Below are 13825 nucleotides of genomic sequence, written 5' to 3'. Positions count from 1 at the left end.
TAATTTCAAATCATTGTTATTTCATATTGTAACTCTTTTATACTCAGGAATGTGTAGTTGAAAATATTGATGATCAAATAAACTGGATGGATATTATGTACATGCATTTAAATTAGGTCCTACTCCTGCACGATAGCAAATACTTCATATTTAAGAATTTTGTTCTTGTTTATTTATATGTAGAGAGAATTGAGTTGACAAGGCTAATCCAAGAATCTTATACTAAAAAGGGACTATATTCTTCAAGAATTCCCTAAAAAGAGTTCTTCAAGAAATTTTCCATTTTGAAGGTGTCAATTTTGAAGTTGTCAAAATTTTAAGTAAACAAGGACAAGGTAAAAAAATGCAAGATAAGGCTTGATTCTTAAAGCTTGTAAGAAGCAAAATTCGACCCTCAAGCTAAATTTCATCCATTCAAGGTACAACCACGTTTATAATAAGTTGCTAAATTACCCCTTTTGAGGTATTTCAAATAAAAATAAAAATAATAATTAAAAAAAAAAAAAGCTCTTTAATTAAAAGGGCTCTTAAAATGCATATGAATGCCCAACACTATCCGATTTTCTTTAACGTATCACAACTTATTTAAGTGCATAGTTGTAAAATTGAAAACTTCATTAATCACAACTTATTTAAGTAAGTAGCTGTACATCGAACTTGATTAGCCCTTATTAGTCTAGATATACATAGTTGTAAGTTGAATTTGATTAATCCTCATTAGTCCATTGGATCATAAAAACTTAAAAACTTAGGGTTTGTTCACTTCAGCTTAATTTTAATTCAGTTCAGTTCCGAATTTCCTTCTCTCATAAACAATTCAGTTCAGTTTAGTTCAATTCAGCTCAATTCAGTAAATGTGAACAGACCCTTATTAAGCAAATGATGTAAACAAATGAGAGCCTAATTTCCTTTAAAAAATAATGAGAGCCTAATTCAATTTATCAAAGCAACAACAATGTTTAATATGGGCAGTTTTCCTTCAATTCATCTCTTGTGCAATTTAGCATGCAATGTTAATGTATCAGAAATAGATTCAACAAAAAATTTCCCTTTTTGGTAATATTTGAGAATTAACTTTTAGAATACTCCGTCGTATAAAATAACTTTGTTTTATTAAAACCGATTAAATACAAGTAAAAGTAAATACTCCGTAGCAATACTCTTATAATACAAGCAATACGCTATGTAATTATTACATACGACTGTATGAGTAGTAGTTAATATTTTAAATATACATACAAACTAAAAATAGGATTGGCTGCACCCAAAAAAAGAAAGAACAAGATAGGTATACAAGAAAGAAAAAAATACAAGTACATGTGAAGGCGTGGTCCAAAAAGGTTGAAATTAGAGATCGAAAGGCATCCAGATCTAGTGAAAAGTCACTATTATCAATTATTCATGATTTCATGAATAAATACTACAAGTATACTAGAATTATGTTTTATATGCATGGTGGAGGGTGGTGTAAGAGTCACTGTACATAATATCTACGAACTAGCTTTACTAAATACTTTGTATTAATTCTATTGACTAAAAGACATCTACATTAATTTGAATAATACAAGTATTAATTTGTATTTTTATTTGTATTTGGCTATTATTTAGTTATTTACATCAACTATATTTAACTATGGAATTGAACCCCTCGTGTCTTCGTCCTTCTTCTATAGACAACATTGTCCCACACCTAGTTGTACACCACTTCTTCTCCCTACCTCTCACAACTTATCCTCTTTTAATTTCTTTTACATTATTAGAACTATGTTTTTTTCGAAAAATAATATATACCAAATATATGTATATATTCATCTCTTGTAAAGAATCAAACCCTAATAGCTTAACAAGAGTCATTTTGAGGCCAAAAATGAATTGTGTGGTTCATGTTATGCTGTTGTGTTATTGAGTAAAAAACAATACAATCGATTAGTCGTTAGGTTAGACATGAGTGCATGACCGTCAAATTTTAGAGAATTGAACCGGCCCATATATATATATCACGACCTACATGCTGGATTGGCCGAGTACTTATTCACGTGCCGCCTTTTCTAAACTTAAGTTTAAGAAAACTTGTGCAATGGATGATAATCATGTCATGCACAATTCCATTGGAATCACACACAATGTTATGCCTATTTTATGCCCATGAGTCCATGATAGGCCCAGTCGGCCAGCATTATATTATGTGCTACTTAAGTTCTAAGTTAATATATATACTACAGTCCTACTAGCTTAGCTAGAATTGAGTAACTATTAAGCGATAGAGTTGGGCATATTTTTTTATTGCATTTTCGTGGATGATTTTTCATATAATTGTGTCGGTGATTCAACTTTATTAAATCTTAATTGCTTGAGGTACAGGCCAGAGCCGCACTATATATGGTAGGGTCCATCTTTAGATACTACAATTAGCATTGACAAGAGCAAGTGAGTGATTATTCCTTAGATTTTTCTTTCAATGCTTAAAAACAAAGGTACATTATATTGTTATTTACACATCACATACTCTTTACTAAAGATAATCGGTAACAGTTACATCCCTCGGATAATGGACATCTTCCAGGTTTAACTTTTATAAATTTCATTGTTAGATTTTTCTTTTGAAATCGTTATCTTTCATGCTTAGCTCTAATAACATATAAACAATAATAATACTACCGCCGTTTCTTATTTATTATTAGCAACAAAGAAATATTTTATCTCTCATAAATAATACCTTTTTGTTGCACATAATAAAAAACAGAGGTAGTATATATCCTTTTCTGATAAGGACATCTCTTATTCCACAAAAATCTAGTAGAGTATTCGAGTAGGTCAAGATGTGCCACAAAGTGAGCCGCTTCATTTAATATAATACGAATAGTATTAATAAGCTATAATTAATTCTTATAGAATTGAAATTTGAACATTTTCCAGACAAACTCTCATGCATACTCAACCTATAATGTTCTTAATCCTTAAATCCATCACTTGAGGTGGAAAACTTACCACCAATTCCTGTCCCCTCTTATGCATCACGAGCCCATAAATACATATTCAGGGTTTCTAAAGATGGCCTAAATACTTAACAACTTAATCAAAAATTAATCTTTGGATTATTCCAGGTAATCAAATAATTAAGCAGGGATTGTTGCCGGTAATAACGATGGTAATGGTACGAAATTAATGGATTAGTTGACACAACGCACTAGTAGACCAAGAAAAAAGGTTATTAGGCTGTCATTTGATCTAATATATGATAATATTGTGAACTAATCATGATAAATATATTTGATTTTCTTTGGTTAAAGTTTAACCTAATAAAAGGCTAAAAGGTTCCTTTTTGGGGGCCAAAACCCACCATTTATGTGAAAGGATTTGGATAGTGATTAATGAAACAATGGGAATCCACCCAACATTGCTTATCTAATTTGCTTTTGCATGAAAATCTAGCGAAGAAACATTCGGTGCAATCATTATACTATTTACGCAACTCAATCAATTAGATTTTAATCAATCTATTTAAATATGTGTCGTATATTTTAAAAGTTATAAGAAGATTATGACAACCATAACTTACATGCGTGGTGCAATGGCTGCATAAGAAATCTTACCTATGAACCAATAAAATCATACACTATATACAACAAACTAGAGAGGATGAGTTGAATCAAAAGGATACTTCATATACATTATTAGTGGGGTACTTTTATTGTCAAAGAATATTATTCTTAGTGTAGTTAGTTAAATTTGAAACCAATGGAATAAAAGACTAAAAACATAAAATAAAAAAAGACTATATATGTTATGTATGTTGCATTCTCACTTGTGGTGCCAAAAGTTGAAGGGAACAACAAAGGTCAAAAAGATGCCTAAGAACATGAACTTAGAATAGGCCAAGTGTGTGAAAAGGTTAATAAAGCAAAATCCAAATTACAAAGTAGCCATTACTATATTCCTTCACTTCTTCCATTTTTTGCTTACATTTGGCTAAACTTTTAGAATTGATTCAATCAAATCAAAGATCTAATTAGGGTTTTATATTGGTTTTCTAATTAATGTCTCAAAAACTGGTATTATTAGATCAATATTTAGCCTAGCTTTTATTTCTTGATTAATAGTTTCTAGGATCCAATATTGCGGACCATTAATTTGGGTGGATAACTTTATATGATTTAAACATTACTTCTAAGTTTTGTATTTCAATCTTTTCTTAGCTTTTCGACTTCCAAATACATAAATCAATATAAGGGATCTGATTCGCTTATTATTGGGTGCATTGTTGGAGCTTGTTTTCTGTGAGTGGACATTGTCCTTTTTTTTAAAAGACTTTTGGTCAATAGGGTGTACTTAAGTTTCAACTAAAGAATCAATATGATAATTGACTTGTGTGTTTTGATCCTCTCCTTCAATTCCTTCTTTGGTAATACTCCATATAATACTGCCAGTCTCAACTTGCATATGACTTATACAATGGATCAACTAATATATAGTAGGTACAAATATAATAATGTTGAGAAAAAGAGGAAATAGATTGACAAATACGAGCTAATCAATTTCTTAGACGGTTAAACAAAATATGGTGTTACAGTTACTGTTTGAGATAAATTATTTCAGTTTTATAATTTAACGGACAAGTTTAGACTAGTGCTTACCTAGTTGGTCTAGGATTATAAAGACAAATCTTCGATTTTGTAATTGTAAGACTTACTTAAAGATTAACCCGATTCAACAATATAAAGTAGTAATATAGAGTAAGATGATGACAAGGTTGCATACAAAACCAAATTGTTAACTCCATAATGATAGACCAAATATGGATTCATAGATAGTTGACATTTTTTCCTATAGGTCTAAAGCTTCGTATGTCTTATTAGACTAAAACCTGTCACTAGTCGCCTAGTTTGGGTTAGCATGACCTCTTGAGAAGGGGAGGGGGAGAACGGGAGAATATGGAATCCCCACCCTAAATTGGCTTTAGTTGGATTGGTTCCATAAGGCTTTTAGATACAATCTTTACCATTAAATCAAATACAACATACGACGTAGTAGTACTACTTAGTACTTAGTAATAGTTGACATTTTGTTATCTAACATAAATTATTAATGTTGTATGGCACACGATATGCTATGTATTGTATAAACCGGTTGACATAGATTAATTAATCAAGGATTAATAATTTCCCATCCACCTGATTATGTTCTAAATGACATATACGTGCTGAAGGTGAAGGTGTTGATGGGAGCATGATTAGCAATAGGCAGTCGTTAATAAGGTGTATACGTCTTTGTCAACAGTCGACAAGTCGTATTATTTTCATTTTCCATGAACAATTTATTTTAATTTTACTTTTCGTACTATACAAAATCTTCTAGCAATACGCTATAGATCATATCATATTTGTATTAATATTATTTTTTTTGGGTGCAAATCGATCATATTTAATTTGTATTGCTAGTCACCGTCAATACAACTTTATGATAACGTACAACGTACCATGATACAACAAGGGTAAATTGAATCCAGGCTTAATTAATTTACTAATTACTTGTTTCAGGAGGGCGGTCGTATGTACAAAATTATACAATAAGCTAATTATAAAAGGGGCCCAAATATATAACTATATGAGGAAAGATATTCTATGATGTTCACAATTCGATCTTATATAGTACAGTGAAATGTTATCTAGAGAATCAAATGATTTGAAGATATATTTGGAATCAATTCTCTTATTTTTCTAAAGGTGTAGAATAGAGTGGAGAAGAAAAATGTATCTAAAAGATTACATTTATGAAAAAAAAGTACTTCAACAATTAATCATGTTGATTTTTATACGTCATGTTAGAGTATACTCCAATCTCTCATATTTGAATGGATTGATTTTACTTTTCAAAAACAATCTCCCGGATATGATATACCTATACAATCAAATAACTTACAAGTATCAACTATCCTATTAGCTAAGGTACATATCACTGAGGATTCCCAATCACATTTAAACTTTGTACAAACATAGAATTTGCAATTTACCATCAGGTCAAAACAAATTTGTTAAAGATAAGTTTGATTTATCTTATTTTGACTTATTTCGGACAACATAAGCTCAAATAAATTTTCATTAAAAAATAGACATAATCACATACAAATGATTAATATTATATTTTCCTAGACAAATTAAGTTCAAAGGAATTCAGACAAATTAAGACGAATTAAATAAAATCCTAATTGACTTTTAATTCTCATCGAGTAAATTATGAATGACCGTTGTATAATTATCATGGTGAACTGTACAAAGAGTTATAGATCTGATTACAAAAATATGAAGTATGTGTTAGGTTGAGATACATGAATGGTTTCCATTGGTAATGCTAACCCTAAAATATTTCCTTGCGGAGGAAATATATGTCCAATTTTTCAGTATTTTTTAAACCTTATACGGTCTACAACCTAGTCAAATTGGGTTTAAATAAAGTGAATTGTTTTGGGGTGTTGCCTAAATTTGTTTAAAAGACAAAAGTTTACAAAAAATGGACTAAAGTAAATCAATTACGTAAAATTTTGAATAGAATTTAGGTTGGATCTGAATCTGAAATCAAACCTAAGTGCTAAGCTGATGTGATAGGCAACTCATGATCAAGTCTGGGTTTAACTAATAAGTCGTAATGTGATTTGTCAAACCATCTTTTGTAAGATTATCTTCCTTCTCCAACATCTATCCCACTAAGTTTCTTACTAATTAAGATTATCTTTCAACTCAAACGACATGTCTCGTACAATACCAAATTTGGGTACATAAAACAAAGTAGGTTTCCCTCATATTAGGAAACAATAAAATCTATGTATGTTTAATGTTCGTTGAAAAGGCAAAGTAATATTTAACTTTTCATTTGTTTGAAAAGAAATGGGTGTTGTTAAATGTCGCTCCCCTTTTACTAGGCATCGCTCGTATTTTTTTTAGGATTTTCCATTTTTACCCCTATTAAATAAATACCCACGACTGACTCCACGGCACTCACAATTCTCATACTTTACTCTCATTCACTCTCATTTTATCTCTCTAAAATTAAAAAATAAAAAAATATGTAAAATCAGGAAAAAAAAAGCCACAACATTGATCACAAGTTCACAACAACAATAAAAGTACTAACACTAATTACTCAATTAATAATAATCATAATGAAATAATAATAATACAAAAATTATAATAATAAATTTGATTAATTAATCAATTAAAAAAAAAAAACCATACATCCGCCCAAAATTTAAGGATCCACTTATCCTAATTTTTTAGGCGGATGTTTTATTTCAAATTTTTTTTTAAAAAAGTACGACGACTTACAGAATCCTCCAACAAAGCTTCCGGTGTCGGATGTGGTAGTGTCGGGATTTTTTTTTACCACGTGGTAGTAGATGGAGGGGTCGGGAATGATATTATACCATTATACACTACAACTTACACAAAGGGCAATATTATCCTTCCATGTCAAAAAGGGAGCGTTATTATGTAAAATGGGAGCGACGTTTAGCACTTCACAATTAGTACGGACATTATATTAATTCAAACCTTGTGAAAAGAGTTCATAAAAACTTGTTCTAAGCTACCATGTGTATCTATTACAGTCCCATCTCATTAAGAATAAATAATAACTTGAATCCTATAAACATGTCACATGACGACTTATTAAATTACTATAATGCAATCCGGTCAGTTTCACTATTCACTTCCTATTAAATTACTACATCATAATTAATCACCTAAACAAATACTTGGTAGGAAAATTAAAGTCTAAGACGGCTGCAAGTCAAAATTTTGGTTTAGATGACTAAGGTCGAGCACTAGGCTCTAGTTGCAAAACTTGCAACATTACCCGAAAAAGAAAAAGTGGAGTCCTTTTACCGTTTTACACTACTTGATTACAAAAACAAATCCGTAGTTACTACTTGTAATTAGTTGTAAAAACATTGGACCAAGTCAAAACTAAAAAAGCTAAAAGCAAGGACACACTTTTAAATTTTAAAATAAATCGGGTTAAAAATGAGTCTTAGTTGAGAAGTAAACGGGTACGAAAGTATAATCGGGTCCCACTCTTTTACTCCCTCCTTTCGTCAACTTCTACATTGTGGTGTATGATCCGGGTACACGTTCTACTTCTTTTAGGGTTTCCTTCTTTATTTTTTTTTTAAATTTCATTTTTTTAAAAAAACACACTTCCTTCGTTTTTAATAAGTTACCTCTCTTTTTTAAAACGAAAATTTCAAATTAGTTGCATTATTTTCCTTATAACATACGGAGTTACTCTTTTAATCTTCTTATTACATGAATCCTTTTTTTTAGAAGTTTATAATTTGCAAAATGATGCAATTAATAAATGAAGGAAAGATATGTAAAAAATAAAATTTATAAAAATTACAGCCCATTTACAGGTAAATGTATACAGATGGTCGACGCAAAAATATTTCCAAAAAATAAAGATATTATACACACAAATCCAGACCACAAAATCTGAAGGGGGTTGTTATTCGACGCCCGCAAATTACTCAAATCGCCCGCAAATTATGAATGAATTTACGTTATTACCCCCAATCTCTAACTTAACCTCTTTCTCTCTCCTCACTTAAAATCACCACCACCACCACCCAACACCACCACCGCCACTGCCACCGACGTAAAACAACATCCACCACTTTAAATCACCACCACCACCGCTTTATTTTTTTTCGCCGGAAAAGTAGACGAACCGTCCTGTCTAGGCGGTTCAACCATGGTCAAACAGCCTAGGGAAAACGGTTTGACCGTGGTCAAACCGCCCAGGCTAGGCGGTTCGACCGTGGTCAAAACGCCCAGGCTAGGCGGTTCAACCATGGTCAAACCGTTTGGCGGTTTGACCACGGTCAAACCGCCTAGGCAATACGGTTTGACCATGGTTGAACTGCCTAGCCTGGGCGTTTTGACCACGGTCAAACCGTATTGCCTGAGCGGTTTGACCATGGTCAAATCGCTTTTTTAGGGCGGTTGGAGCATTTTCCGGCAAAAAAAAATTATTTAGTCATCCGCAGTGGAGATGCGACATTTGGGGGGTGGTTATTGGGCGGCGGTGGACTGTGGTGGGGGTGGTTGTTGGGTGGTGGTGGACAGTGGTGAGGGTGGTTATTAGGCGGAGGTGGGCAGTAGTGGCGGTTGTTTGGCGGTTTGGCACTAGGGGTAACATTGTAATTTCATTCATTAAATGCGGGCGATGTGATAAATTTGTGGGCGTCGTTTAGCGATTCACAATCTGAAATACCCAAATCAGATAGATATCACGCGCTTCTTAACCGCGTCATAACCTTCCTTTTTATTGGATTCTCTTTGATTATTTTTTTTAATGTTGTTTTTTTTTCTTCATTATAAATAATGAAAGTAAAATTAAAAAAAGAAGGCCCACAAACAGGTTTACAAATAGCAGTCGCACCCCACTTCGCCCACTCTTCCCCTTATTTCTCTCCCATATTCCCCCCAACATCAACTTCCCCCACTCCTCCTCCTCTTTCATCTTCTTCACTCCTTTGATATAAATATATAATCCTATCTATTTTTATCTTCAAGAATTAGCAAAATCTGTTGTTTTTGAGTTTTTCTCTCTCCTCCTCTATCTTTGAAACATTTGCCGCCTTTTCGTGTTCTTCTCAAGTTGAAGTTATGGCGGAAGATTTGGATGATGGTGAGTTCTGGCTTCCTTCGCATTTTCTCACCGACGATGATATTCTTATGGATTTTGATTTCTCCGCTCCTAAGATACCCAACTCGGGTCTGGGTTTTGTTGGGTACGGGTCATCATCTTCTAACTCGAACTCGAACTCGAACTCGGATTTGGAGTTAACTTCTGGTTGTACCGAAACCGAGAGCGACGAAGAGGATATCTTACTTTCCGGGTTAACCCGAAAGATGGCTCACGTCGACCTACAAGATTCTTCGTGTCCTGTTCACTCTAAGGTCCGCCTCCATGATTTTCTCCTCTTTTTTCTGTTTTTTTGTTATGTTTTTTGAAATTTTTTAAAATATTTGATTTAATCTTTTTTTTTTTATTTTAAATCTAACAGGGGTATGTGCTGTCAAGTTCGCCGCAATCGACGCTATGTGGGTGTTTATGCAACCATGGTTCAAGCCGGGAAAGCCTATCGCCGCCGCAAGCGCCACCGCAAAACAACGACAAAAGCAACGACGATGAAAAAAGCAGCAAAGAAGACAGCAAAAACGCGACATTAGATCTGCTGAATAAGGCGGCGGGTGAGGTGGCGAGATTGAAGATGAAGACTGAAAAAAGCACCGGAACTGGATTCTTCGATTGCAGTCAAAAAGGAGTTTTATACCCTTCTCCTCTTAGGAATCCTGACCACTTTCCTCCCATTTATTATCAACCTCAATTCCACCATTTTCCTCAGGTAATTTCATCATTAAATTCAAACTTGTTATTATTATTAATTAATTAAGATGAAACGTTTTTTTTTGGAGGGCTAATTAGGGGTTTATGATTGTGTGAATACAGATGGTGTGGGCGCCGTCAAATGGCATGCAGTATAATCAGGCAAAGCAGCAACAGCCGCAACCGTTGCCGCAAAACAGAGCAACAAATAACAACAACAAGAGCAACAATAAGAGCAACGGTAACAACAACCGTCCTTTAGGGCTGCCGCCATCTGCTTGGCCTACTCTGCAACAAGTTCAGGCCCAAAATCAGGCCCATCCGATGCCGCCTCAGCCCATGTTTGTTGGGCCCAAGAGGGAATGTAACGGCACAGGCGTTTTCTTGCCTCGTAGCGTTACCACCACCCCTTCTGTACCCCGCAAAAAATCTGGTATATAATCTTTTTCTTTCATTAATTATTTTGCCTTTTTTAAAAAAATTTAATTCGAATTTATTGTTTGTTTGTCCTAATGTTATTGGTCCAAAATGAAGTGTCTTAATGTCAATTATAAAGTTACCTTAAGTTAATATAGCCTTCGTGGATCTTGATATGTACGTAATAACATTAACCCCAATATGTGAGGTGTCAATAATTGATACGGGTATTTGAGGTAAAATGAAAGTACGAGGTAACATAATTTGTCTAAAAATTTGTAAGTCCCTACTTTGTTTGGTTTAGATCTGAATAATTATTCTATTTCCTAAGTAGATGGGTGGAGTGGTTCAATTAATTGCGGCTGTGCCTAAATTTTCAATGAAGTTAATAAGGTGCTCAAGATTTAGAAGAAGGTAGGTTAAATTTTGGTGGAATAAGTTGAACTGTCTTACAAAATGATGCAAACTGGAGATAGAGAGTGGTCCAGGTTGTTTAAAGTAGTAGTAGTACTGAAAAACATTTTGTTGACAGTTGCAGTTTGATTTAATTGTAATATTAAACAAATCTGATTGTTTTTTTGTTGTAGATGGGAATGCAACAAAGTCGTCTAAGACGGGAAAAGGTTCACAATCACAGTCGAGCCACCGACGAAACGCTCGTGCTACAACCACCCCAACGGCAAGTAATAATGAGATCCAGCTGCCTCAGGAGTGGACATATTAACACCCCTTTGTTTTCCTGGGTGTTTTGGAATGTTTGTTTCATCGGTAGATGTGGTAGATGATGACGACAACGACTACAACAACAACAACAACAAAGACGACTAGAAGTGATGAAAGGATTAGTGAAATTTAGGATTAGTAATATATAGACTAATAGATAATATGATGCGTGAAGAAAAATAAGAATTTTGAATAACTACAGGATTTGGTGATCAGGTATTTCTGGTCTCCAATGATAAATAAAACTTATAGGAAGTATTATTATAATAATTATTATTATTATTACTTATTAAGTTTAACTTCATGGGTTGGTGTTTTCTTGTATCCCATGAAGTTTGTCAGCATAATAAGATCATAAGGTCTAAATTTTTTACTGTATTTTTCTTTCTTTTACTGGTGATTTTTACCTGTAATTACCAGTTATAAAACATCTAGTAGTAGTGGTGTAGTGGTGGTGTTGTATTACTTGATAGTGTTACAATTTTTTGTGTTTGATTTTGTGTAGATTTGATGTACAACCTTTCCGCTGAAAGTGTGGATGGGCAAAATCAATAAAAACTGCTACTACTGCTTTTGTGATAATAATATTGTACCTATTTTACTTTCAATGTCTCAACTACTAATGTCCCAACTCCTATATTAGGTTTTCTCCCTTCAATGTTACTTGTACTTGTATCAAGTGATACAGCTTGACTTTTAATTAAGTATTATTCAGGTACTATAATTTAATTTTGACTTCTTTTTTTTTTTTTTTTTTTTTTTTTTTACTACACTCCATTCGTTTTTACTTAAGATGTTTTGACTTTATTTCGTGATTACAGAAGTCAATTATTGTACAATATGTTATTGTTTATGAAGTAAAATAATTTAAGATGAAGAAAGTATTAAAAACATTTATTCCCTCCATATCTTATCTTCATGATTTATATTTTTCTCTTTGTATTTCACAAAAAGATTGATTGAAACGTATAATCATACAGGAAAAAGATATTAATAGTTAAAGTCGTGTATTGACAAGTATGTCGATTTGTTGATAGTATGCTACATGAATTGAGTAATAATTCGGCTTGACGTAACCTTGGGGAGCGGTTATGGCGGGAATTATGGAGGGTAACATGCGTGATTGCGGTGCTCAACTCTTTCTGCTCAAAAAGACTATCATTGTTGGGTTGTTGTCTCCTGATGTTGGCGTCAACGGTTGATTCAACGGTTCAAGAAATTAGGTTTTGGGGACTTAACAAACAACTGTTTTAATTTGTTTTATTTAACTTATTACTTTTTGTTTTAAACAATATCAAGTGGGTTACCAAATTTACTTCTCTGCATAAATTATGATGGTCAATTATGCAGATGAAAGTTTAGGGTTTAGTTCAACTAAGAGTATTTTTCTCTAGGCTGGCACTCTATTCAATTGTGTCCTGTTTTGCTGTCATTGTTTGATGCTTGTGCAATATTTTAACAAAGAGTATGTTTTGGAAGTTGGTTAGTTTATTTCTACCAAACTGTACACAATGTATGCATGATGTACTACTCCCTTCGTCGGTCGGCCCACTTGTCGGTCCGTCTCTGTAGTATATATTGCGTTGTTTTCGCATTACACTAATCAAATTGAGACAGAGAGAGTATGTGCTATCTTGTAACTATGTACGGAGTAGAATGTGAGAGCTCTACCATTGCTTTTGTTCGGTTTTCATTTGAAATGTCTGAAAACACCAGAATGAAAGGAAATTATCACACTCTCTTCGTGAGCAGAAAAATAACACAGAAAAGGATAAAAAGGGAAAGTAAATTCTAAGGGTATGTGTAATAAGTAGAGGAGCATTATATTGATTGGAAGGAATGAGCTGGAGCGTCAGAAGAAAGGGCCCACGCGTTTGGTCGGTTAAGTGCATACGTGGCAAAAGAACAGCTGTAGTACCACTTGAATCTTTTGTAACTTTTTCATTAAATGGGAAAATCCCTTTGCTGAATCTTGGAACTTGACCGGAAGCCACACCTTCATAGACTTGTACCTTTTTCTTTTTAATTTTATTTTAATACAAGAGTACGGAGTATATATAAACGCCGTATATACATTTTCCGTTCCCATGATAAAGAAAGTACTCCACAGTAGAGATACTTCGTATGAGGCGATAAAGAAAGTAATTCACAATAGAGATACTTCGTAATCTCTCTGTTTTTAAATACTTGCTCCATTTCTTCATGTGCGGAGTTTTAGGATATTTTGGAGAAAATAATAATATATAGAGGTAGTGGGGTTAGTGGAAGAATAAAAAATTATAAAAAACAAAAGTAGTTGAGA

At 33.2% G+C, this 13825-nt stretch overlaps 1 protein-coding gene across 1 annotated transcript; it reads left to right on the top strand.

Moving 5' to 3' along the window:
* The first annotated feature begins 9459 nt into the window (after nt 1-9459).
* On the top strand, nt 9460-12131 carry LOC145602891 (uncharacterized). The gene is made up of 4 exons (XM_081659041.1): nt 9460-9953; nt 10061-10402; nt 10507-10816; nt 11388-12131. The coding sequence occupies exons 1-4, from the start codon at nt 9660-9662 to the stop codon at nt 11522-11524; spliced, it is 1083 nt and encodes a 360-aa protein (XP_081515167.1). The 5' UTR covers nt 9460-9659; the 3' UTR covers nt 11525-12131.
* The last annotated feature ends 1694 nt before the right edge of the window (nt 12132-13825 follow it).

Source organism: Chenopodium album, chromosome 21 (assembly GCF_948465745.1).
Source record: "Chenopodium album chromosome 21, dcCheAlbu1.1, whole genome shotgun sequence".
Taxonomy (NCBI): domain Eukaryota; kingdom Viridiplantae; phylum Streptophyta; class Magnoliopsida; order Caryophyllales; family Amaranthaceae; genus Chenopodium; species Chenopodium album.
This window is presented reverse-complemented; position numbering and strand designations above follow the sequence as displayed.